This window comes from Heterodontus francisci, chromosome 43 (genome assembly GCF_036365525.1).
Source record: "Heterodontus francisci isolate sHetFra1 chromosome 43, sHetFra1.hap1, whole genome shotgun sequence".
Taxonomy (NCBI): Eukaryota; Metazoa; Chordata; class Chondrichthyes; order Heterodontiformes; family Heterodontidae; genus Heterodontus; species Heterodontus francisci.
The window spans coordinates 24,025,748-24,052,833 of NC_090413.1; the positions used below are offsets into that span (position 1 = coordinate 24,025,748).

Below are 27,086 nucleotides of genomic sequence, written 5' to 3' on the forward strand. Positions count from 1 at the left end.
TGGTTCCCAAATGGCTCAGCAAGCTTATCCCACAAGCTACGTGGACCATGAAGATCTAAGTTCAAACAATAGTTTGTTTTGTTAGCTTATTTTATTTGAACTGTCAACATGCATGTGTAGAATTTGGATGACCAGCAAAGTTCTTAAGCATTTGACATCCTGTGAACTTTTTTTTAAAAAAAAGGTTTGATTGGCAACTTTATTTGAGTTGAAGGCTCGACTTAGATTTGTGCTTCTCAGGGCCATAATTCTTTTCAGTCTATTTGATCGACAGCCCTAGAACTAGAATCTGCCATTTGTGGGTTGATATTTGACAGCCTGCAACCTGCTCTCGCTGCTCACTAGTCAGTCTGAAACCATCAGGATTATGAGCCTAATCAGAGGCTCCGTGGAGACAAACAGCCATCCAAAATGAGAAACTATATTTCAAGGGTTAATTTTATGTTGGGATGCAGGAGAAGCATCTTTGTTGTTTTGACATTTCAAGAAAAATATTGAAGTCTGTAATTTTAAATATCATGCTTGTACTGAGCTCTGTTCTTTTACCTGCTAAATAGTCAATAAATTTGTCTAGTGGCTTATAGTTTGAGCCATGGTCTGAAAATGTTTGTTCTTCTGTTTACCAGAGTCTACATGATAATGTGGTGGTATGTGGTATATTAGCAAGCCTGAGTACTGGGACATTGTTCCCTGACTGTTAGGATTCAGTACATTTATGCAGATTTTGGGCAGACAAAGATATACTTTGGTTTATAGGGAAAATGAGGCCCACTTACAAGAGTGTCCAATGACACTGCACACAAGAAATATATCTAGCTGAAAAACCCAAAAGCACCTACTATTTCAAATCCAGGCCTGACTAATGAAATGAGAGTGTTCTCTTTCAATCAACTTTAACTTAACTGAAATGCACAAAGTAATTTGTCACTATATTGGCAGCTTCTCTCAAAAGGGTTGTTTTTTTTTGCGCTTTTAGCCGCAATGGTGTGTTGGAGAAGTTATGTGATGCCTATAACACCCTACTGTTAACTCCCCTGGAATTTGTCACAGTCTTTGGATATGTGCAAATTGATGAAAGGTCATTGAGCTGAAACGTTAACGCTGTTTCTGTCTCCACAGATGCTGTCTGACCTGCTGAGTATTTTCAGCATACGCAGTATTTTGCTTTTGTATAGAAAAACAACCAGCTTCATCAATTGATTGTATTCTCTCCAGCTGGAGTATTTCGCAGATTTACTGATATTTGCTTTATTGTTCGAATTTGTAAGTTTAACACAAAAGTTTTCTTCTAGTTCCTCAATGGCGAGAGGACATAGCATCATGGATGGCGTCCCCATGATCTGTCTTGCAAGTTGGCACCCATCAATTTTATAGAGCTGCTACTTTGCTCTAAATATTGCCTCCTTGGTTGCATAACATCCTGGGAGGTCAACGGGTTGGTTGTTGTAGGATGGAAATACTACATTGTTGTACTAAGTAGTGCTTTTCAAAGGTTTTGATGGAGGCATATTGTAGAGGCACATTTATTCTGTAGCAGACCAACACCATACTTAACTGGAGAGATCTTGATGCTGACACCCAGTGACAGAGAAAGGGCTCCATCCCCACCACTGTTGTAACTTACCATGAGAAGCACAAGTATCTTCCCCACACTGCAACAAAATAAAGTGAAATAATTAAAATTAAGCTGATCCTATATAAAATCTGAACATTGAGGCAATTATTTAAAAATCATATGTAACATTATACTCTAATACAAAGGCAAAATACTGCTGATACTGGAAACCTGAAATATGAACAGAAAACACCATATTCAGCAGGTAGCTCTGATGAAAGGTCACCTACATGAAACACAAATGTTACCTGTCCTGCCGAGTATTCCCAGCATTTCCTGTTGATTTAACAATATACTTTTAGATTCAAAGAAGCACTGGGAGTGAAAAGAACTGGAACAAGCCATCGGCTTTTCCTCTGATTGAAGAAGGTGCACAGTTAAGGAATACTATACCATAGAAATAAATGGAACATAAAGTCACAACACAAATTACAACAAAAAGTCAGTATTTGTCAATTATGCATTTATCTTGTTGTTTTGCATTTGATTAGATGGTTTTTACAACAGGTTGGAAGAGTTTTCTAAATGAACATTCTTTTGCCATTTCAGTTTCATTGCTGTGGTTTAAATAATTACACAGATTTTAGAGGATCATTCTATCGGAAACTAAAAGGACGTCTTTATCCTAAGAGTTGTTGTCGAGACCCTACTTCTCCTGAATGTGATGGTAAAGACACATCAGATACTGTTATCTATACAAAGGTATGGAATTTTTGATGAAACTCTGAATAGTAAATATCCAGAAAGGTGGCATTTCATGCTTTATTAAATTATATACCAATACGATTCTTTCTTTATATTTTAAGGGCTGTTTTACTATAGTAACCTCAATGATCAAAAAGAACAGTGCTGTTATTGGTGGCGTTGCTATTGGGATTGGTTTCATCGAGGTAAGATCTAACGACAGCAAACGAGATTAAGGGCTGGATTTTCCTCAGATTGTCAATAAAATAGCCGGGTGGGACTTCTGCCTGCCCAAATTTTCCCACTGGCACCTGATTGGATTTCTTTGTAGATTGGAGAATCTAGAGCTGCACTCCAACGTTCAAAAGCACTGACAGAAAAAAAGAGCAACCTCTGGGTGGTCTGCAGTGTTTTAGGCCCCGAGATTCTCAGAAACTGCAGTGATGCTCACACTGGCAGAGATATTGTCCAGAAAACAAATGTGCTTTAGCAACCAGCCAGTTATGCTCTAGAATAAGATTGTCATCAAGTTTGGAGGAAGGTGTCACAGGCAGTCCATCCCCCAAACAGCTATTCAATGTCAGACCCTTGTTAATGACCTCACCAGGCTGGCCAGGGGAATCAAATGGAATATGTTGCCAATAATGAAACTGAGAAAGGGCCTTATGACATTTTATAATGACGTCTGTTCTCTTCCACATACTGCTTCAGCAGAACTACAGATTTTGAGGGAAATTTGAAAGGTAAAGCACAAAGGGCATGAGAAGGATAAACCATGCTAAATAGAAAGAATTTTTCTTTAGCAGTTGATGTCAATTGGTGACAATCAGCAGACGAGTTTGAACCAGAGAAATTAAAAGATCAGCAGCTGGGAATCTGAAATAAAAACAGAAACTGCTGGTGAGAAAGGCTCGGCACCCAAAATGTTAACCTGCCATTTCTCATTTCACATGCTAATAAATGCTGGAAATAAGCAGCAGGTCCATCATTTTTATTTTCATCCTAGAATAGATTTGCTTCTTGTGACAGTGATTGCCACTTACACTGACATTCTTAACATTGCTTCTTCTTTATTTTCTTCGTCAAGGTGCTAGCCATGGTCATTTCACTGACATTATTCATCAACCTTTTCCGGATTGTATAGTTTGGACTCAGAAATCTTAGGTTTCTGTTGGGTTCTGTTTGATCTATTAAATATGTATGTAAATAAAAGATTGAAAAAAATGGGTGAGTAGGAACAGTTACCAGAAAATCTCCTCAAAGGATTCGATGCTATCATAAACCACTCAAGCATCAGGCTAATTGTTTAACAGGATTCCAATACTATAATAATCCACTACGGCATCAGGCTAATTGTTTAATGCAACCTGCTTTCATTGTAACTCAATCTCTACCACCCATTCTTTTATTTTTATATATGAATACTTGTCTTTGTGACATTTATATGTTACTCATGATGTCATTGAGAACTAATTTGTGGTATCATCTCCTCACGATTAGAGGAATTCAGTCTGCAGTGGCTTTGTTGGAAATAACATTGCTCTATAGAGTAGGTTTATTTCATTTAAATGTAACCATGCCCTGCCACATGTTCCTCATTGGCCATGTCGATTGGCTAGGGATCATCATAATTTATTGTAGAATATCAGTGATTATCCAGTTAGAAGTCTGCTTTTATATATCTTGGGCAGCTATGAGCTAAATAAAAAGAATTCCTAGGTGTCATTTCTGCCCATAGGCAGTCTAAATGTAGAAAGTCATAATTACTCAGTTGGAACAACTGTTATATTCTCAATGAGTATAAGCATATGCAGAGTGCTATAGGTGGATAGTGCACTTAGTAAGGTTTTGAGTGGGTCTTTCCAACCACACTTCACTCAGTCTGTCTGTGTCAGTTAACATATTCTATTTCAGAATGTATATGCAGAGGATGCAATAGATTTTTGCTGCCAGTCCTTGAATGTGAATATTACTGACCAAGAGAGAAACGTTGTTAAGGCCGAGGCATTAATTTAATACTATTTGATAAAACCACCAATACATACAGAATTATGGATGGTTAGGGGTTATAATGCTATAATGTGATCAAGAGATTCCAATGATGTCATGAACCACATCGACTTTTGACTAATTTTTTGTCATCATAAGTCTATGATGAAGTTATAGTCTTCTACCATCTATTATCTTTATTTTATATATAAAGATATATTCTATCATTTTAACAAAACACTATGATTTTGATTTAATACAGAAAGCATTTTCTAATAAAATGTAATTGTTTGATTTCATTCTTAAGATACAACCATTATTATTTTTCTTTAATAATTTATATTTCCATTAACTTGGAGGTTGGCACAATAGTGAGTTATGAGTTCACAGTTATAATCAGTAAATTGTCTAACTTTAACAGGGTCTAATGTCTGGGACTGTGATTTGATGTTAAACATATCTTGATCACAGTTCACGACATTAGACCCTGAAAAATAAGATATTATTCAAAATTGTGACGTATCTATGCACCCATAGGATTTGAGAAAACATGAGAAAATGTAAGAAAACATCAATAATACAGGCTTTCTTTCCTCAGTAATCTATTGTTGTGATACAAAAACTGTTTCACAAGAAAATCCTCCTTCAAAGATATAATATTCTCCAGCGTTATACTGCATTAGAATATTTATCACCGGCCTTGGTTTCAAATTCAGTAAGACAGCAAAGTGATCCCCTCTCGTAACAACAAGACAAGTGTGTTTTCATGCATGACCAAAGGGATAGAAAAATCACAGAAAATGGAAACATTCGTCTGTTTACAGTCAGGACTGCTTTTCTGCGGTTGTGGTTACAACATCTGTGGTCACTGTAAGTGAAGCTGTCATTAGATGTAAAACAGAAAAAAACATTTATTCTTCTGCATCAGCTTCCTCTACTTACTACAGGACAGGTTTCCAGTAGAATCAGTCATCAGAATGGCCATGAATGAATAATAAAGAAAGAATCCCTTATGGATATTTGCAATGTAAACCCAGAGTCAGGGTGTAACCCAACTCCTGAGTGAAGCAAAATGTTTCTTTATTTCTCAGTTAAAGTCACCTTCACTGCATTTGTTCAAACTTGAATCCAAAACTATTCAAGGGTTCACAGTACACTGTGAAACAGATACAGTCAGATATGAATTTCCCATAGTGTGCCCCCAGTTCTGGCTTTGTTTTTATTCTGGAAAAGCCAAAGAGAATTGTCTCTACCATCATCACCAGGAGGCACTGCGGGTAGAGTACAATCACTCTTTCCTCTGGCCACCTCACAATCAACCATAACAAAACATTGGAGGAGAGCTGGGTCTTGGTCCCATCCTCACACTTGGGTACGGGGATGGGTAGCACTTGGAGATCTTGGTCCCGTTCTCACAGTCAGCTAGAACAGGACAGATAAAGGAGTGGACAGCAAAAGCAATAACTTTTACAAATACAGGAAGAAGAAAACATAAAGCTTAGACTTTGGAGAGAGAATCCAGGAGATAATGAACACTGGATGCTAACCATTAAATGTGCTCACAATGCACACATACCCTAGCCAACAGACTCTTGCTGCTCCCTGCTGACAAATTCAGAGACTACATCATCTGCTGCATTCATGTGCAGTTGAACTTCATTATCTTCACAGACTGGTACATTACCAGTACTGTACTCAGAGAAGGCAAATTTCTGGAGGGGTTCTTCTTCTTGTCCGCTGTATGTTTGGAAGAAGAGTCATGGAAACCCCTGTTTTTCTGGGATTTCAATGGCTGTTCTATCACAATTAAAACATAGGATTGGGAGAACACCCTGCAGGATTCCTCCTCACTGGACTATGTTTTAAGCTTCCCTTTTTCGCTCCTGTAGGAATTGGCACTACTTGAGTTACAGTTTAAATTACTGGCAGCCCACAACAGCCTCACCTAGGTGCATCACCTCTGTGAGTTGAAACAATGAGTACCAGCTGACTATTTGACAGCGGAGGGCATCACAGCCAATCCAGTTCAACTCTTGTGCAGTGCAAAAGCACACCCACCATCCAGCGGGGGTTTCTGGTTTGCAATCGGGAGCGAGAATGCTGCCTGACATTCCCCTCGTAGCACTGGGATACTGAGGCGAATTGTAGCACACTTCAGCCACCACCCTATCTGAGATCAGTTTATTCACTGTGGACCAGGGATCGAAGCTGGAATCTTCCTACTCTGTATGACTCAGTGCCACACAAGTTAATACACTTACCTGCTGTTTCAACAAGGAACAGCACCAGATGGAACGGGGGACTTTTTGCTGCTTCTTCAAAGCAACCAACACATTTCCAAGCACCCTTTACAAACTCCACACCTGCACAGAAAATAATAATTCCTGATTAAAAAGTGCTGGATAGACCTAGAGCTTAAAGCAACAGATACAAACATTGAGTCAATTAAAATTACTAACCAACCAACAAGGATTCTTCAAAATTATCCAGATGCAACCAACATATGCTTTACAGAAAAACATTTTAACAGTAGTTTTAAGAGTTTACAATGTATATATTTCACAAAGTCACAGTATATGTTCTTTGCTTAAGGAACGCATTGGTGTAGTATGGTTTCTGGGAACAGTCTGCCTGTGCTGGGGGTAATGCGGATTTAAGAAACTAGACCTTTGTGGGTACAAGATCAAAATATTGCAGATAATCTGAAATGTAAACAGAAAGTGTTAGACATGTTCAGCAAGTCTGGCAGTATCTGTGGAGAGAGAAACAGAGTTAACATTTCAGGCCGATGACCCTTTATCAGAGACTATTGTTGATCTTTGAGCTATCCGTTGGATGTGGGATTGGGAGCTGTTTTCTTGCTATGGGAAACTTTAGCAAAAATCTTTCAAGCAAATGATAAAATAATTTAGAAGAAAGCAGAAAGGATGCATTCTTTGTAACCATTTCATTTGTTTCGATGCAGCCAGTTGCCAAGACACCCTTTTTTAAAAGGGATACTGTCTCTATTTAAATATTTCTAACAAGTAACTATCCCCTTCGAATGGGGGCGTTATTAAGAGGGTTTCCTCAAGGTTAAGTTGACTCCTAGATGGCACGTTTGCAACCAAGTCACTACTCTGTATCCGATAAGGCAATGAGTTACCCTGATTCAGGCTGGTGTACAATACCTCTGGGCATTGATAGTTGAACAGTCTGCATGATTATTGATGGCACCTGTGGGTGGACCTATCACTGAGGGTCTCAGCTCCAGGTAACCCTGCAAGACAATAACTAAAGTAATAAGAAGCTTACCAATGCTAATGTTACCCTGCATAAGAATGATGCAGGTCCAATCCAGGTCATCACTCTCATTAAAAACACACTGGCATTTTAAGAAGTATTTTATGTTATTTACACCCTGTTGTGTTTAATGTTGTAATCCCTTTAACAGAGATCGAGGTGGAGGATTGAGAAATTGCTGGATTAGATCATGAGTCTACCACCAGATGGTGCTAAAGTCCAAATTTTGTCTCTAGGGCTTGGATCCTTGTATCTTTATCCTCTCCTCTCCCCTCCTGAAGGTACCAACTCATACTGGGATCCAACTCCAGTCGCACAGGCAGCCCTCCATTAGCTCAATATTTGTTTATGCCCCCAAGTAACTGGAAGTGTACCAAGCTTGAAACCCTTATACTTTCTACATTGTTATTCTTGAGGGAGCGTTGCCCTGTCTGTCAGAGGTGCTGTATTTCAGATAAGATATTAAACCGAGGCCTTGTCTGCCCTCTCAGCTGAATGTAAAAGATCCCCAGGCACAGTTTTGAAGAGCAGGGGAGTACTCCCCAACGTCCTGGTCAATATCTATCCCTCACCAACATCACGAAAACCGATGATCTGGTTAATATCACATTGCTGTTTGTGGGAGCTTGCTGTGTGCAAATTGGCTCCCCCATTTTCTACTTTACACCCGTGACTAAACTTCAAAAATACTTCATTGGCTGTAAAGTGTTTTGGGATGTCCTGATGTCATGAAAGGAGCTATATAAATGCAAGTCCTTATTTTTTATACTTTCCACACTCATACTTTCAAGCAGAAGTCCATGAATAGTGTTATGACTAGGTGAGAAAGAGGTCTAGGGGTTCCCTTTCAGCCTTCAGCATATCTTACTTTAACTGGGTTTTATTTTTTTTAAACACACTTTGTTTTGAGCTCCCCCTTGGTGAATCCTTGCTCCAATTATAAGGTAAAGAAATGAGCATAAACAGGCTTTCTTAGGTTTAAAGAAGAAAAGTGAAATATATTAAAACAAACAAACTCTAAATTGGTTAATGCCTACGGATACATGACGCGCACACGCTAGCATGCATACGCAATACACACATGCAGATAGAGACAGAAAAGAGCAGAAGAAAAATAAAGTGGAGAGGTTTTAGGCAATACCTGAAGAGTTTCTTGTTACTGTGCTTCGAGCTCACTGTAGCATCCTTTTGTAGGTAGCTTTTGCTTGTAGGTAATTCTTGCTTTTTGTTGGGGCCCAGTATTCTTCTTAAACCTTGTTCACTGTAGGAGATTTTCCTCTCTCGGGGTTCATATGTCTTCAATGGATTCCAAAGCTGATGAGAAGGAGAAGAGAGCAGACAGGAGGGAAATGTTCTTAATCCAGGAGTTTTCTGTCTTCAAGCATAGTTTCTCCAATTTAAAGCTCTGTTCAAAACTCTGCAACAGCCATGTGACTAAACAGGTGTGAGCATGTTTGTTCTGTGTACTGGGGGAGCAGGGGCTGGTTCCTTTGTTCCAGCACTGTCTGCTAATATGCAAAAATGTCTTTCCTTGTGGCAATTCCTTGTAATAGCCCCTCTTCTTCCCAGCAACAATTTGAAGTTTAATGTCCATGTGATGAAATTAATGTGCTTCATTCCTGGCAGGTGGGGGCCTGCATGACAATAGCTATCGAGAGTTTAAACTTCATCTGACCTTTTTCCCTTCCCCAGATTCACAGACCAACTACAAAACACCAACCAGACCTCAGTCAATGCACCTGTAACTCTTACATGCCAATATAACGCCTTTATTCAAAAAGGGAGGGAGGCAGAAAGTAGGAAACTATAGACCAGTTAGTTTAACATCTGTCTTTGGGAAATTGTTAGAATCCATTATTAAAGAAGTAATAACAGCACATTTAGAAAGTCAAAACGCAATCCATCAGAGTCAGCATGGTTTTATGAAGGGTAAATCGTGTTTGACTAATTTGCTAGAGTTCTTCGAAGCTGTAACAAGCAAAGTGGATAATGGGGATCCTGTAGATGTAGTATATCTGGACTTTCAGAAGGCATTTGATAAGGTGCCGTACAAAAGGTTAATACACAAGGTAGGATCACATGGGGTTAGGGGCAATTTATTAGCTTGGATAGAGGATTGGCTAACCAAGAGAACAGAGCATCGGGATAAATGGGTCTTTTTCTGGTTGGCAAGATGTAACTGGTGGGGTGCCACAGGGTTCAGTCCTCGGTCCCCAACTATTTACAATCTATATTAATGACTTGGATGCAGGGATAGAAGGTACTATAGCCAAATTTGCAGCTGACACTAAAATAGGTGGGATAATAAGTTGCAATAAAGAAATAAGAAATTTACAAATGGATATGGATAGGTTAGGTGAATGGGCCAAAATTTGGCAGATGGTGTTTAACGTGGGTAAGTGTGATGTTATCCATTTTGGTAGGAAGAATAGAAAAGCAAATTATCTAAATGGACAGAAACTTCAGAGTGCTTCGGTGCAGAGGGATCTGGGTGTCCTCGTGCATGAATCGCAGAAAACTAGTATGCAGGTACAGCAGGTAATAAGGAAGGCAAATGGAATTTTGGCATTTATTGCTAAAGGAATAGAGTATAAAAGTAGGGAAGTGTTGCTGCAACTGTACAAGGCGTTAGTGAGACCGCACCTGGAGTATTGCGTACAGTTTTGGTCCCCTTACTTGAGGAGGGATGTAGTTGCATTGGAGGCAGTTCAGAGGAGGTTCATTAGATTGATTCCAGAGATGAGGGGTTTGTTTTATGAAGAGAGATTGAGCAGTTTAGGCCTTTACTGTCTAGAGTTTAAAAGAATGAAAGGAGATCTAATTGAGGTATATAAGATGATTAAGGGGATTGACATAGTAGATGCTGACCAGGTTCCTACTGATTTGGCAAATATTTATCCCTCAACCAGCATCACTAAAAAGAGATTACCTGGTCATTATCACATTGCTGTTTATGTGATCTTGCTGTGCACAAATTGGCTCCTGTGTTTCCTACAACAGTGACTACACTTCAAAAGTACTTCATAGCTATTGAGCACTTTGGGATGTCCTGATGACATGAAAAGCGTTGTATAAATGTAAGTTTTTTTTTCTTTATCCTCTTCCCCTCTCAATTCTTACTTATTGTACAAGTGGAATGAAGTTTGAACAACAGAGAAACAAACTGGATTCTTGCAAGTTGAATATTAATCTTTAATTTTTGATTTTTTTTTCCAACATTAAACAATGTTTAACACAAACAAGATGGCTGCTACTATGGGCTCAACAAAAAGTACACGTGCAAGACAAGGTGGAAAGGTTGACATTCATAGTGACTTTTTAATCCCCTCCTCCTCCCAAACCTGGCACAAAAAATCCCAAATTATTATTTACAGGCAACATGGAAATACTCTTGTGGAATTTGGTTCAAAGATATATAATTTATAGCTCTTACACATACAATGCAGGTCTATGCAAAGACAATCTGCTTTAAAGGTTTTCCTCACAATTATCAGTTGTTTTAGGGCCAATTTACTAAGTATTTACTAAGATCTCCTGTGCCAGTTGCATCTTACAGATAAGGCAATGTAAATATGAATCAGGTTTTTCCCTCACACCCTTTGCCCCTTGTAACGATGTGCAAATTCACCAATCCACAACATCCTGATATTGTCAGCGGCCCCATTTCACCGGTTTCACGTGAGGTCCTACATCATCCAATGGACTGCCCGGCATTCTCTAATATTTCCGCAACAAGCAGATCACTTTGTTGCCCATCTGGGTGCTAACTGGCTGGCTGAAAACATAGTCAATTTAAAAAAAAATTCTTTCATGGGATGTGGGTGTCACTGGCAATCAGGAGCACTAGCCCTTCCCTAGTGCAACCATCACTCAGTTTCAGGCACTAACGACACTATTGGCACCAGGTGCTGGAAAACAATGAAAGAATATTATGGAGTTGGCATTTAGAGGTGCCAATCACTGGTCCTAAATAGCAGCCATCCACCATTTAGATGCAGGAGAATGAACAGGTTACATTTCTCAAATACATTTGGTTTCGATGTGAGGATTCCTAGCAGTTGAAGTCAGGACCAAAATATTTTTTTTAATTAATTGAAGAAAGGTTCGCTAACACCTCAGGATACAAAATGGTCTTTGGTTGCAAAACTGTAATCCAGGGAGGAAAACAGAACAAGGCAACAGTATGGTTCATTCCGGTACATTCTGCAATCCAGGCTTCAGCACCAACTGGAAGTGAAGAGAAATTTCAGCAAGGTGTGAATTTGGGCACAAAACCCTCTGCAGCAGGGGATGTTTTTTTAGACCCCTGCACCTGGAGTTCATTGAATCCTATTTGGCACTTAATCTTTCTACTTAATTCCCGAGTTGTATCTCCCTCTGAATGTTTTCCTCTGGGATAATGAAAATGTAAGGCACAGATACAGAAACTATACCAAATCTCAGGGTCATACTTAGATAGTCACAAATAAAATCCCAATAGGGATTTCATGAGAAATGTCTTTACCCAGAGAGTGGTGAGAATGTGGAATTTGTTGCCACATGGAATAGTTGAGGTGAATAATATAGATTTATTTAAGGGGAAGCTAGATAAATATACGGGAGAAAGAAATAAAGGGATATGCTGATAGGGTTAGGTAAAGTAGTGTAGGAGGAGATTCGTGTGAAGCATAAACACCAGCACGGACCAGTTGGGCCAAATGGCCATAGACTCTAACTATGTAAGATCCTCTATTAACATTACTCCAAAATTAGTCAAGTGCACTTCTTGTGAGGGGGGCCAAATTAGTGTGTTCCCTTTTCTCTCTCCCACGAGGGGAATCCTCGTGTCAGCTGCAGTCAACTCCTCGATTCATTGTCAACCATCTGCCATGGGAGAGAGCCTCAATTCCAACCCTTACTTTCAAATGCCAACTCAACTTTTATGACTTGAGCCAGGCCACTTGGTCAATGCCATTGTGACCAATCCCCAGAAGCAATCCAGTATGTAATGTTGATCATCACTGCTCCACAAATCTGTTGAACACAAGAAGTCTAGGTTGTCTCCTGACGAAGACAAGGACAAGAGCAGCAATGTCATAAGAACACGATCAAGCCCAGGTTCTCCTCCAAGTCCTGAGCTGGATATACATTTGCTGTTGCTTCATCGTCACTGGGTCAGTATCCTGGAATTCTCTATCACCCAACAATGTAATGTCAACACCATCAATACAAGGACTGAAGGGGTTCAAGGGGATGCTTACCACCACCACCTGCTCGAGAGCAACAAGGATTGGACAAGAAATGCCAGCATTCACCCACATCCAGAGACCAAATGAAGTCATCTAAAAATCCGGAAACACTATGTCTTCCAACCCAATAATACTAAAAAATCAAATCCTAAAAATGCAGAACTCACAGCTTCAAACAATTATGTACCTTGCATTTTTCCACTGTGAAGCAGTAAAATAGGGAAAAGTGAAGGAGGAAATGACAAGTTTATGTCTCATCTTGCTTCACATACCATTGTTAGCGGAGGTGCCCTTCTGCTCCCTCCCCCTCTATTGCTTCTACTAAGGCTATGTCTCAACTGTTAAAAAGAACTGCAATGGAAAATGTCTCTAATCACAACGGCAGTGGTAACAAAAAAGCACCAAATATCATAGAGCCAAATAAAGTATAATGCCAGCCAATTCAAAAATAAACTTGGTGGTGTAAATTGGGTATCTTATTATCTTGGAGATTTACAGCTGAACTGTCACATTGAGGTTGCTATCAGGGTCCTATCCTCTCACCCCTCCCCCTTACCCCACAGCAAAGGCAGATATATACTGTTAGGTCGCAGATCAGCTATGTTCCTATTGAATGGCACGGAACAGGCTTGAGGAGCTAAATAATCTCCTTCTGCTCCTACCTTCCTGTGAAAGATGCTATATAAATGCTACTCTTTCTTCTGGTGTTCATCAGTCTCTCAGGCCATACGAGTACTCACAGTCAGACCTGTGAAAGCACCACTGGTAAATCAGAATGCAGCAATCCTAGACTGTGTTATTTTCTAAATATTACTACTGCCAACAGGTACAGTGGCAGTAAGCAACAGGCAATGGAGATTACTGACATCTGCTGCTGTTTGGGTTTACCTCAGGGTCAAGAGACAAGTAAAGGGTCCACCTACCGAGTGCATCAATAGACAAATACCTTCAAAACCAACACCTTTGAAGAATAGAAAAGAAAAAATTCCCTCTAATTTTGATGCACCATAATTTTGGACAGTCTGAACAGTGTAAATTTTCCCAACTTACATCAGTGTCTCCTGATGTGGCGATGTCACCATCAGCAAATCAGAACTCAAACCATCATCCCATCTCTTCCCCAGCCCATGGACAAGAGTGAAAGAATGTCCATTTCAACCCCTCAGTCTGAGTAAACCTATACCACAAAGGCTTTGACAATAGTTATTCTCAATGCCAGCTGACTGGATGTGTGCCACTATGTGGAACCAAGTCTCCTTAGTTTGTTTGTACTTCCGAATGATACGTAGGATGTTCTGGTAGCCTGGCCAAGAACTAGAAAAACACATCCATGAAGGAGTCATAGAATTATGAAGTTGACTTGACAATTCCAACCCCTCTGGGTGGATTTCAAACACTCATCACCAAATACTACTCAGCCTCTTCATTTAACTTAGAAACCGCATGCAAGTTGATTTAGAAATATTTCAAAACATTTTGAAAGAATACGTTTAACTTGTATCAAACCTTGGCTAGACCACACTTTGCAACTGTGCACAGTTCTGGTCTCCCTATAAAAACGAGGCAGAGACACTGGAGAAGATGGAGAAGAGCAAAGTAGATAAGCATGAGGGAGAAAGGTTATGCAGGTAGGATTAGATGAAATACAGTGGGAGGAGGCTGGTGTGGAGGACAAACACTGGCATAGACCAGCTGGGCCAATTGCCCAGTTCCTGCTATGTATATGTAACTACACTCAAAGGAACATGTTGCATTTTCAGGTCTTATAATCAGAAACAAACCACGCCTGCAGACTTCATGCTGATCAGTCACAACACCTATTGGAGCAACCTTCAACAAAAGACAAACATGAAGGAGCTCCAGTAAAAGCATTGAAAGACAGGTATGAGCATGTAGTAGCTAGAAGTCAGATATATGAAGCACATTCACCGAGAGTCAATCCAATGTGTGCTTCACTTCCACTCAGTGAGTCAACTTCTTGAACGAAAGTCAAAACCACATTGCACAGACATCAGCGAATAAAACACTGGTTCAATAATTCTGAAAACAATTAATTTATACATATATGGCAGAGAATTGGTAACATGCGTGTACAAATACCATTTTAAATTTGGCATTAATGCTTCACAGTCTCTGCCCTAATGCCAGGACTTCAGTAATAGCAGAAGACACAAAGTTATGGGTTTCCTTCCTAGTGTAACATTCCCCCGCATAGGGGGAAGGATTGGGTGTTGGGAGATGGTTTCATGGAGCAATCTCTGTTCACACATTTGAGCCATTGATCACCAATAACCCATCAATACACTAGGAAATGGTGCTGTAATTTCCATTATGACACTCTCAGTGGGTAATGACTGTGCCAGTCTTCATCTTATCTTCAAATAGAAAAATAAAAAAAAGTCCAAACTTGGGGCCATTTATTTTTTAAATTATTCTTTATCCCTATGTGGAGACTCAAGTTCCCAGTTTTCCAATTTGGAAACATCCCTCCCATCCATGGCAGATACAGGGCACCAGCTACCAATGTCAGTGCTGAACGAGTACTATTTTATCCACCAATTCCCACTTCCCAGCTGCTTTAGACCTGTGCGAATTGAGTGTTGAAAGCAGCTCCTCAATTGGATGGGTAGGTGGATTTTAGCACCTATCACGCTTAGAAATGTTTGGCCAAGTTCTCAATAAAAATGGAATATATTTTGACAAGTGTTAGCCCTGAATCTCAAATAAATTTGAAGTCAAATTTTACTCCCTTCCCCAAATCCACGCTTAACAGCCGTCCCTGGTTGATGCTTGAAAAGAGTAAGAGGTCAGAGGTGAGGGTTCCTAGCATGGACAGCTGTTTTGCTGTGGCTGGGGATTCTCCGCAAGGGATGAATTCTTGCTGTTATTGATCAGCGTGGGGTCCGCATCAAGGCTCTCGGACATCTTCACGCAGATGATGTCGACTAGACGCTCAAAAACTTGCTTCACGTTAATGTTTTCTTTTGCACTCGCTTCGAAAAACTCAAAGCCTGCACAAAACGATAGAAAGAGGAATACAGTGGTGAAAATGAGTTAACGCCTCACCAACTGGCACCATTGATAAGGAGTCTGAGCAACATACTACTGAGCTGTGGAGAAATTATTACAACGCTCTCCTGGCTGGCCTCCCACCTTGCACCCTCTGTAAACTTGAGCTCATCCAAAACTCTACTGCCCGCATCTTAACTTGCACCAAGTTCCATTCGCCCATCACCCTTGTGCTATCCCGCTTAAGTTGGCTCCTGGTCCAGCAATGTCTCAATTTTAAAATTCTCGTCTTAGTTTTCAAATCCTTCCATGGCTTCACCCCTCCTCATCTCTAACTTCCCCAGCCCAGATCTGTGTGTTCCCAAAATTACAGCCTCTAGCACACCTTCGAAGGTGTCACCACTAGAGGCAAATCACCTCTGCTTCACTTGGCTGTGCATTCCAGCTTTATACTTGCTAACACGGACATAATGACCCAAAATCCGAGGCTATTTCCTACATACTGGACCCTCAAAGGATTTGGCATAAGTTTCATCCCTGATCATATTCTCCTTTGACTTGTGGTCAGCTTACATAACTTGTAAAATAAAAAAGAGACAGCTTGTTTGAAAATGAACAGGGGAAAAGAGTTTTTCGGTCTTCTCTCCGGGTTATCTTCCTCACTACTCAATGTGTCAGACCACTTCCGAGGGCAAGCCCTCATCCTCTGCGACCTGGAGCATTCCTTCACCTAGCCAATATCTCGGCAGTTTGCAACAGCTCCAGAGATCAAACAGAAAACCCTTGCCATTTTATTTTTACTATTGGTTGTGCCATTTTATGTGAGTTACTTGACTTTTAACCCTAGATGTACCACGAGAGAAAGGGGGGAAAAAAACAGTAACATGGACCATCAGAGGAAAAGTGTTTCACTCTTGTCACAGGAAAAGTAATGCGCATCTTCTAATAGCTCCAAGAGTGAGACTTGGCTCAGTGGTAGCATTCTCTGCTCTCAGGCACAGGGTTACAAGTTTGAGCCCCAGTACAGACAGCCCTGATGAGTGGAGATGGGAGTTCTAGTCTCAGTAAACCAGGTTGTTATGCAGCGGGGTACTCACGTCCAATGTAAGTGGAGTGGTAACACCCCTCCCCCTCCCCACCATTGCATATAGTCGGTTTTCCTGGTGTGGAGTTGCCAGTCAGGTTAACAGCCTGCCCACGTGAAAAGGCTACAGAGACAACCCAGAGTGCAATCTGCTGGATGTAAAGCTGTGGAAGAAACGGGTTGCGTTGTGAGCTGCTAGACTCAGAAAAGGAGATGATGATGATCAATGATTCCAGAGAAGCCAATGTTCTTTCCTTCCTAGAGGAAACTTTCCAGTAATCCTGTCTCTAGCAGCTGACCTAAGAATTGCTCACCTGAAGGTTTGTAGAAATCGAGAATCAAATCATACATCCTGCATGGGCTCCAGTGCTCATTCTCATGTTGGTGTTTAGTTACATTCCTACCACACCTCAGCACTCAAAAGGCAATGACGCGCAATTTTTTTTTTTAAGAGATACAGCACTGAAACAGGCCCTTCGGCCCACCGAGTCTGTGCCGACCATCAACCACCCATTTATACTAATCCTACACTAATTCCATATTCCTACCACATCCCCACCTGTCCCTATATTTTCCCTACCACCTACCTATACTAGGGGCAATTTATAATGGCCAATTCACCTATCAACCTGCAAGTCTTTGGCATATGGGAGGAAACCGGAGCACCCGGAGGAAACCCACGCAGACACAGGGAGAACTTGCAAACTCCACACAGGCAGTACCAGGAATTGAACCCGGGTCGCTGGAGCTGTGAGGCTGCGGTGCTAACCACTGCGCCGCCCATGTAACAGTTGGGTGGAAAACCCTGGAAAGCTAAGTGACCTTTAGCCTACAGAACTATTGTTCACCTCAGGCAAGTAGCAAATGGTTCAAACCATATTTGGCATACCTAATTCATCAGCCAATCGCTTTCCGTCTTCTGTGGGGACAACACGGTCATCTTCCAGGTCAGACTTATTGCCAACTAGGATCACCTGAGCATTGTCCCAGGAGTAGGTTTTGATCTGTGTAGCCCTGTTGGACAAAAGGACACCACAGGAATGAAGAAAATGCAGTTAAAGCTACCTTGATAACTCCATCCAGGGGTTTGTATTGGCCAAGATTGGGTTCAATCATAGAATCCGACAACACTGAAGGCCTGTCATGCCTGTACTCTTTGAAAAAGCTGTCCAACTTAGACCTCCATCCCAAGCTCTTTCCCTGTAGCATTGCAAATTATTCCTCTTAATGTACATGTCCAAGTGACTTTTGAAAAATCCTATGGAATCTAATTCCACCACCCTTTCAGGCAGTATGTTCCAGATCTTCACAATCCTTTGTGGGAAGAAATTTCTCCTAGCTTCCCCCCCTTAGTTCTTTTGCTAATTATTTTAAATCTCTGACCTCGGGTTACCAATCCATTTTCCAGAAGAAACTGTTCTCCCTACTTGCTCTGTCAAAATCCCTCATAATTTTGAATATCTTAACCTCTGCTCTTAGGAGAACAATCCCAGCTTCTCCAATCTCTCCACATAACTGAACACCCTCATCTATGGTAAACCTGCCCTGTACCTTCTCAAGGGCGTTCCGAAATTGTTGTGCCCAGAATACTCCAGCTGAGGCCTAACCAGTGATTTTTAAAGGTTTAGGATGGTGTCCTCATTTTCATAATCAACGCAGCGATTTACAAAGCCATGTATCCTGTAGGCTTTCTTAACCGCTTAGCAACTTGGCTTGCCAAGATTTGTGAACACGCACCCCATGCCCTCTACTCTCGCAGTGCCGATGTATCACAGTTGCAAAGGCAACAACACAAAATGACTGATAAGATTCCTTATTGTTATCAATGAAGGGGAAAAAAAGCACTTCCACTGTCAAACTTCAGCTGTTTTTAAGGGCTGTTAGAGAATCTGAAAATGAAACTGTTTTATATTTGGAATACAACTCGCTTACCAAGGAACCTGAGTGCAACCCTGGACTAATCCAGGATCTACATCAGGCAATTAAAGTAGCCTCTTTTAATGGACAACAGTTCTATGAAGTATTGGTATTTTATTTGTTATCCTCAAATTTGGTTGCCTGAGGGAAAGATTAAGAAAAACCAATATAAAGCAGGCCAACCACATATAGAGCTTAAATAGGAGGAAAATAGAAAGCACCAAGAATGAAAGTAACATTTTGCAAATACCAGGATCTGGAAGGCCATTGTAGATTTGACTCGGGATTTATAGGCGCTCTGTATACTCACCAATCATGTACAGAATGGAAGGAGTCCTGGTTGGCGATATCATACATTAGCAGGAATCCCATAGCACCCCTGTAATAGGCTGTAGTGATGGTACGGTAACGTTCTTGGCCTGCAGTGTCCTATGAAGAATGGAGGAAAAGGAATTTAGGGATTCCCAACATAATTCCTGGATTGGGAGGGACTAATCACAGCAGAAGCCCACAAATCTCATTCACATCCTGCTCCCATGCCAATTTTCTCCATTCCTTTTGAATCTGTTCACACAGATAAAGGCAACATTCCATGGCACTGCTAATGAAGCCATTCTTTGGAATGAGGGCCTATTTCCGATGCAGAGCCATTACAGCGGAGTCCAATGCTGTCCTCACTCAACCCCCATTCGTGCATTTTCCAACAAGCCATTTAGTAATTATCAAGGGCAGAAGTCCAGGCTGTTTAACCAAGGGGGGGGTGGGGGGCGGGGTATCAGCCAATAGTACAACAACAACTTGCATTCATACAGCACCTCTAATATCGTTACATGTCCCAACTTCCTTCAGAGGAATGTCATCAAACCACATAAGGAGTGGGCGGCACAGTGGCGCAGTGGTTAGCACCGCAGCCTCACAGCTCCAGCGACCCGGGTTCAATTCTGGGTACTGCCTGTGTGGAGTTTGTAAGTCCTCCCTGTGACCGCGTAGGTTTCCTCCGGGTGCTCCGGTTTCCTCCCACAGCCAAAGACTTGCAGGTTGATAGGTAAATTGGCCATCGTAAATTGCCCCTTGTATAGGTAGGTGGTAGGGGAATATAGGGACAGGTGGGGATGTGGTAGTGTAGGATTAGTATAAATGGGTGGTTGATGGTCGGCACGGACGGTGGGCCGAAGGGCCTGTTTCAGTGCTGTATCATTAAATATTAAATATAAATATAATATTGGGCAGGTGACTAAAAGCCGAGCCAAAATCATTAGCTTTAAGGAGTGTCTCCTTTTGAGAAGTGGTAAGAGAGTCTCCTGACTGAAATTAGCTAACTCAACATAGACCAGAGACTGAACCCAGGACCCTCGAGATTCTTATGACTTGGCATCACATTACATCCCAATAAACCACAAAAAAAATTCCACCTCCCAGCCACAACTCACCCAAAGCCAGAAAACAAGCCTCTGGCAAACATCAGCGGTCACTTGAATTTGAAGGCTGGCCTCACCATCTGGAGGCCTGGACTAATGATCCAGAGACACGGGTTCAAATATTACCATGGCAGCTGAGCAATTTAAATTTAATTCATTATGTAAATAGGGAATTAAAACACTAGTCTCAGTAATGGTGACCATGAAACTATCAGATCGTTGTAAAAACCCATCTAGTTCAATGTTCTTTACAGCAGGAAATTTGCCGTCATTGCTCAGCCTGGCCAATATGTGTCTCCAGATCCACAGCAATGTGGTTGAATCTTAACTGCCCTGAGGGATGGGCAATAAATGCTGGCCTCGTCAGCAATGCTCATGTCCTGTGAGTAAATAAAAACAAATTAGTGTGTCTCCCCATGGAGACTGAGCCATCTCAGGCAAACAGAAACTACACGCAATACTTTGTAGTTCAGCTTGGAGACTCTTAAGCATATAGAAGAAACAAGAAATGCGGATACTCAGTTACTGCACGATGCAGCAGAATCTTCCCTCATTATTGGACATCATAACAAGTCCCCAGGCTCTCAGTACATCAGCTTCCAGCTCCTTCGCCAATCCATCATGTCAGAAATAGTCAATATATTCTTGAAGCAATTAGGAGAATGGAGCTTGGCTCTGTTTCTAACTGAATGCTGCATTCACTTCCCGCAAGTTGACAGAGATGCAGTCGTCAATTATTACTTCCTTCTTCATCAGAATTCTGCTTTGAAGCTGTGTACTGAAAGACCCGATGAGCACCATCGGCTCCTAATGCTTAGGTCTTATGCCCTCACTAAGGCTGGTGTAAAGAGACCCAGTTAGAGAAAACAAATGGGTCTTTCCAGCCTCCGGCCTCAAGGTCTGCCAGCTTTATCTTCAAGCCGCAGCCACTGGCCTGGCAGAGGTTGATCCACAACAGTGGTGCTGGAATTGGTCGTGCATACTGGCATGGGTCTAGGTAGGGCACAAGTAGCCTTGTGAGACTTCCCACAGCCCTTTTTCCACGCACACGCAAATACCTCATCAGCACTTCCCAAACCCACACCCTCCACCACCTAGAAGGACAAAGGCAGCAGGCACATGAGGGGAACCTCCAAGTTCCCCTCCAAGTCACATACCATCCCGACTTGGGACATATATCATCGCTCCTTCATCATCGCTGAAACTCCCCACATCAAAACATTCACCACACTGGCTGCAGCAGTTTGAGAAGGCCCACCACCACCTCCTCAAGGGTGACTAGGAATGGGCAATAAATGTCAGCCTTACCAATGACACCCACATGCCAAAAATGATTTTAAAAAATTTTAGAAACGACTTTGCTTTGAAAATTTACCTTTACCTCTGCTCTCACTAGACACCTCTCTGCCCATCATGCCTTATAGGCAGAGGTGGAACGCTGTCTTATCCTAAATAATCTACCATTTGCAGCATGAGCTCAGAGTTCTTCTGAAAGACTTAGTGTTCTCCTCTAACTCTTTGGGACCCAGCAGGGTTTTCAACCAAAGTACTGCAGACACTGGAAACGCTTAGGAGGTCAGACACTATCTGTAGAGAGAAGAGTTAAGTTAGCAAGTCAGATGTAGACACCCTAGTCAGAACTACAAGGAGTCCACACCCAAAACGTTAACAGTTATTCTCTCTCCACAGATGTTGACTGACCTGTTGAGTGTTTCCAGCAATTTCAAGATTTGGAACTGTTTGTTTTAAGCAATGATGGCATTGAGCAAATGTTTGTTTAATAAATCCAAGAAGAAACTTCTAGTCATGTGCTAAGTACTTAAATTATTCAGTTTTAAGATGTTGTTTCACTGATATATCCTGAAAACATGTTTCAACCTGTTAATGATAGAAAGATGCCTCTTGCACTTGCATTACAACACAACAGCTTCCGTCATTGTGGAGACAGAAACCTGCTGTCAAGCAGCTTCAATATCCTAGCAACAGTAACTGGCAGAAAATAGCACAGTAATATGAGGTTCGTTGCTATAGAATTCATCGAGGGGATGACGCAATAAGTGTCCACTCTATGTGAGGCCACCTGAATCAGCCCTTGCCCCGTCAGGGAACAGTGTGACCAAATTTGCTTCAGAACAAATTTTAAAAAGGAAGCTGACTCACGGAGCAACTGGATCATTGAACTGCCTAGATTGGGAGTGAGGAGATTGAAGACTATAGTAAGCATCTCTTCACAACAACAACTTGCATTTATAGAGCACCTTTAACAGGAGCATTATCAAACAAAATGCTACACTGAGCCACTTAAGGAGATACTAGAACATGTGATCAGTGTCTTAATCTGCTATATTCTGTGAACATCACTGCCCATATGGAATGGTTGCCAATCGATGCCTGGAGTGAAGACTGCCCTCCAATGGAACCCAGCAAGATATGGCGAGTGGACGTGGCACTGTGTGTAGGTCACAAAACAAGTATCATGCCTGCATTCCCACCCTGCAATACTGGTGTTTCTCAGTGCCCACCTTGTGTGAATCCATTATGCTTCCAGCACACTTCTCTGGTCCCACTAATTAAATGTTTGAATACCTTAAATCTACTTTAAGTTACTGGGTGTACTGTCTAATACACGCATGTGACTTTCCTATTGCTTAAATCACCCCCACCACTGAGGCCATCATTCAACATTATGGGGGAAAAAACCTGGGGAGTCGGACGAAATTGTACAGTTCTTTCAAAGAGCTGCATCAAGCACAATGGGCCGAATGGCCTCCTTCTCTTCTGGAAGATTCTATGATTCGAGGGCTACAAATTCCACTTTGGTGCTCAGGTCACATGCCAGGAGCACAACCTCAGCCCAATGATGCTCTCTAGGATTACTATAGAACCTGCAAATTGCTGCCCCATCAGGGGCTGGCATCAGCTGCCCTTTTCTCTTGCAGGTATCACAAAATCGTTACAGTGCAGAAGGAGGCCATTTGGCCCATCATGTCTGTAATGGCTCTCTGAAAGTGCAATTACCTCAGTTCCATTTCCCTGCCTTCTCCCCGTAACTCTGCACATTCTTCCTTTTCATATAAATGTCTAATTCCCTTTTGAATGCTTGAATTGAACCTGCCTCCACCACGTTCTCAGGCAGCGCATTCCAGATCTTAACCACTCGCTGCGTGAAAAGGTTTTTCCTTTCTCGATCCTTTCACAAGTGGGAGCAGTTTCTCTCTATCTACTCTGTCCAGACCCCTCATGATTTTGAATATCTCTATCAAATCACCTCTCAGCCTTCTCTTCAAGGAAAACTGTCCTAACTTCTCCAATCTATCTTCATAACTGAAATTCCTCATCCCTGGAATCATTCTCATGAAGATTTTCTGTACTGTCTCCAATACCCTCACATCTTTCCGCAAGTGTGGCACCCTGAACTGGACGCAATACTCCAGCTGATGCCGAACTAGTATCTTATACAAGTTTAACATAACTTCCTCGCTCCTGTACTCTATGCCCTTATTAATAAATCCCCGGATACTGTATGCTTTATTAACCGCACTCTCAACCTGTCCTGCCACCTTCAATGACTTATGCACATATACATCTAGATCCCTCTGCTCCTGCACCCCCTTTAGAATTGTACCCTTTATTCTATATTGTCTCTCCATGTTCTTCCCACCAAAATGAATCACTTCACATTTCTCTGCATTGAACTTCATCTGCCACCTGTCTGCCCATTCCACCAACTTGTCTATGTCCTTTTGAAGTTCTACACTATCCTCCTCACAGTTCACAATGCTTCCAAGTTTTGTATCATCTGCAAACTTTGAAATTGTCCCCTGTACACCAAGGTCTAGGTCATTAATATATATCAGGAAAAGCAAGGGTCCCAAACACTGATCCCTGGGGAACTCCACTACAAACCTTCCTCTAGCCCAAAAAGCATCCATTAACCACTACTCTTTCTTTCCTGTCACTCAGCCAATTCCGTATCCATGTTGCTACCGTCCCTTTTATTCCACGAGCTACAAGTTTGCTCACAAGTCTGTTGTGTGGCACTGTATCAAACGCCTTTTGAAAGTCCATGTACACCAAATCAACAGCATTGCCCTCATCAATCCTCTCTGTTACCTCCTCAAAAAACTCCAGCAAGTTAGTTAAACATGATTTTCCCTTAAGAAATCCATCATTAACACACATTTGTCCATGTGACTATTGGTGTCCTTGTTTTCAAAGTGGTATGAATTGTAAAAGAATTTCAGTGGAATGGAGCCTTAATGACCCAGCATTCATAGCAGCAGAGAAACCACTCTATCTCTGGAATGGAGCCATTCAATCCCAGAGATAGGGCTGCGCTTGCGAAGACCTCTCCATTCTACTGATTTTTCTTTCATTCAATGACCATTCCGTATGATAAATTCTTCTACTTTTAAAAAAAAGTTGCATTTGTATCGCCTTTTTCAACTTTAGGATGTCGCAAAGCACTTCACAGACAATTAAGTACTTGTATATTTAAAAAGTGCAATCACTTGCTGCAATGTCGGGAAATGCAGCAGCCAATGTGCACACAGCACACTCTCAACAAACTACGTTAAAAGATGCTACATAAATGCAAGTTATTGTAATAAGGCAAGATGAAAATTTATAGATGTTCCTTTACTTCCGTAATTATCATGGTCTCATATGAATTGGAGTAGGCAGGGTTTGGACAGTTCCTTATCAGCACTGATCATGTATAAACTAGTGAGGGGTAAACGGGAACAATTGGAGCAGTGCACCAGCATCAGAATTACTGATACTGTCCATTCTTCCAATTATTCCATTCTGTCCTCTTTTCCAATAGTGAATTCCATTTGTTAAACACAGGGGACACTTAAATATGGCAGGAACATGCAAGTTACAATGCTTTGGACAGATTAGGTTCCCTGTTACTTGCAAAGCCCTCTGCAGCAATGTGATCTGTGAAGGCCTAAGTCATCCTATATTCAGGGCTTGTCTTGGGCAAGGTTCTTTAAAGCTGCTCCTTTAGGCCTTTTATAAAGAAGGTATTTCCCTAATTCAAAGCAGTTCCCCAATTCAAAGCATTGCCTAGTGACAAAACCGGTTTGGCTCCATTCAAAGCTGGTACTGCAGGATGATGACATGCCTGTGGTGAGCAACACATTCCCTTCAGCTCAAAGCATCCACGCTCTCAACTGAAATCAGCAACACAGCCAATGTTCCTAATGAATGGGGCAGTCATCTCAGACAGACAATGGGACAGGCGCTTATGAAAATGGCTCTGGTGATAGGTACTGCCACTGTGGTGCTGGGTCACACCGACCCGACGACCCTGGTGCGATCTCCGATCCATTCCAATTCAATCGAACATGGCCAGGGCAACCGGAGAGAGTCAATAGGGGATCGTTAGGGAGGTGCGGGTGGGGTCCACTAGAAACTGCACACATGGGCTACAAACAAGGGTGAGATTGGAGTCGCCAGTGATGACCCCAATGGTTAAATGGTCTGTCAATACACACTGCCTAGCCTCACACGTGAAGGCCAATGCTAAAGCTGATACATCGCAGGATAATCAGAGCTACCCAGCCTTCAGCAGAAAAGGGTAGTTGGAGCGGCAGGGGGGAACAAACGTTTAGAATATCACTTGTGAGGATTACTGCACCACTTTGCTCTATCAGGGCACGCTTAGAATAATGGATTTCTGACAACACTGCACCTTTTAAGGTGGGCTGGAGTACCCGAGAAACTGACAAATCTGTTTGTAACAGATACTGGAGCAGAAAGTTCAGACCAGAATTGATGTGGCAACACCACTTTGTTAGCTGTGGCAGATTTTAATCTCAATTCTCTGTCCTTCCTCCATATCCTTACTTCCCCAAGTCTGCATCTGTCTCCCTTTAAAACACATTAATTGATTTGGTATCTGTGGACTTTGGAACAGCGTGTTCAATATTCTAGGAAATTTAGGAACAGTAGGAGGCTATTCAGCCACTCGAACCTGTTCCACCATTCAATTAGCTCATGATTGAACACTTTCTGAGAAGACATTTTTCCTGGATTTAATTTTTAACTTGTTCTGGGCTCCCCTCTTGGATGGAAGATTCATTCATTATCCACTCAGTCAATTCCCTTCATTATTTTTAAAACATCTCAATTAGAAAATTCTTTAACCTACTGGCCTACAGGGACGAGAACCAGGCTTTACTGAGTCTCCAGCCCCTGCATTCCTGGTATCTTCGGGACTGAGTTGCTGCCAGATTCCTACCAAACCTAGTCTATCCTTCCCGAGATAGGAAACACAATCCTGAGCCCCAATTTTAACTTAACCTGAAGGGCAGAGACAGATCAGACCTGGTCCAAGTGGTGCATCAAAATGGCAAAAACTTTTACTTGCATGTATTGACATCAGAGGTCACATATGCACGACAAGCCAGAATGTACAAAAGGTATTTATCCAAACACCCCACCTTTTCAGAAAAAATTTGCATTTAAACAGTTTGCAAATGACTCCATATACATGACAGTTGCTTTGTTTGAAAGTTAAATTCTGCAATTTCCTGTAGCACTTGAAGAGCTGCATCTTGCTGCAGAGTTGCTTGATCAGGGCAAGACATTGGTCTGTCATAATAATAAAAGCAAAGTACTGCGGATGCTGGAAATCTGAAATAAGAACAAGAAATGCTGGAACCACTCAGCAGGTCTGGCAGCATCTGTGGGAAGAGAAGCAGAGTCAACGTTTCGGGTCAGTGACCCTTCTTCGGAACTAGCAAAGGGACCTGCTAGTGGATCCAGCATTTCTTGTTTTCATTTTACATTGGTCTGTCATATTTGATGTGCTGTTGCTCCTCGTTGGATCTGGAAGATTTCGCACTCTGTAC

General features: G+C 41.7%; 1 protein-coding gene across 3 annotated transcripts in view; it reads right to left on the reverse strand.

Moving 5' to 3' along the window:
- Window positions 1-2,127: 2,127 nt before the first annotated feature.
- The window catches only part of rab3da (RAB3D, member RAS oncogene family, a), a 49,347-nt gene continuing 24,388 nt past the window's right edge, over window positions 2,128-27,086 (reverse strand). The window contains exons 3-6 of one of the 3 annotated variants that reach the window (XM_068021185.1): window positions 19,119-19,237; window positions 17,781-17,905; window positions 6,550-6,651; window positions 2,128-3,175 (exon numbers count right to left, since the gene is read on the reverse strand). In XM_068021185.1, the coding sequence (XP_067877286.1) occupies window positions 3,153-3,175; window positions 6,550-6,651; window positions 17,781-17,905; window positions 19,119-19,237 (369 nt within the window). In that variant the 3' untranslated portion in view covers window positions 2,128-3,152. Of the gene's footprint in view, window positions 3,176-3,286; window positions 3,487-6,549; window positions 6,652-10,764; window positions 15,810-17,780; window positions 17,906-19,118; window positions 19,238-27,086 lie in introns of those variants that run through there. The other 2 variants (XM_068021183.1, XM_068021184.1) reach the window with 2 other exon arrangements.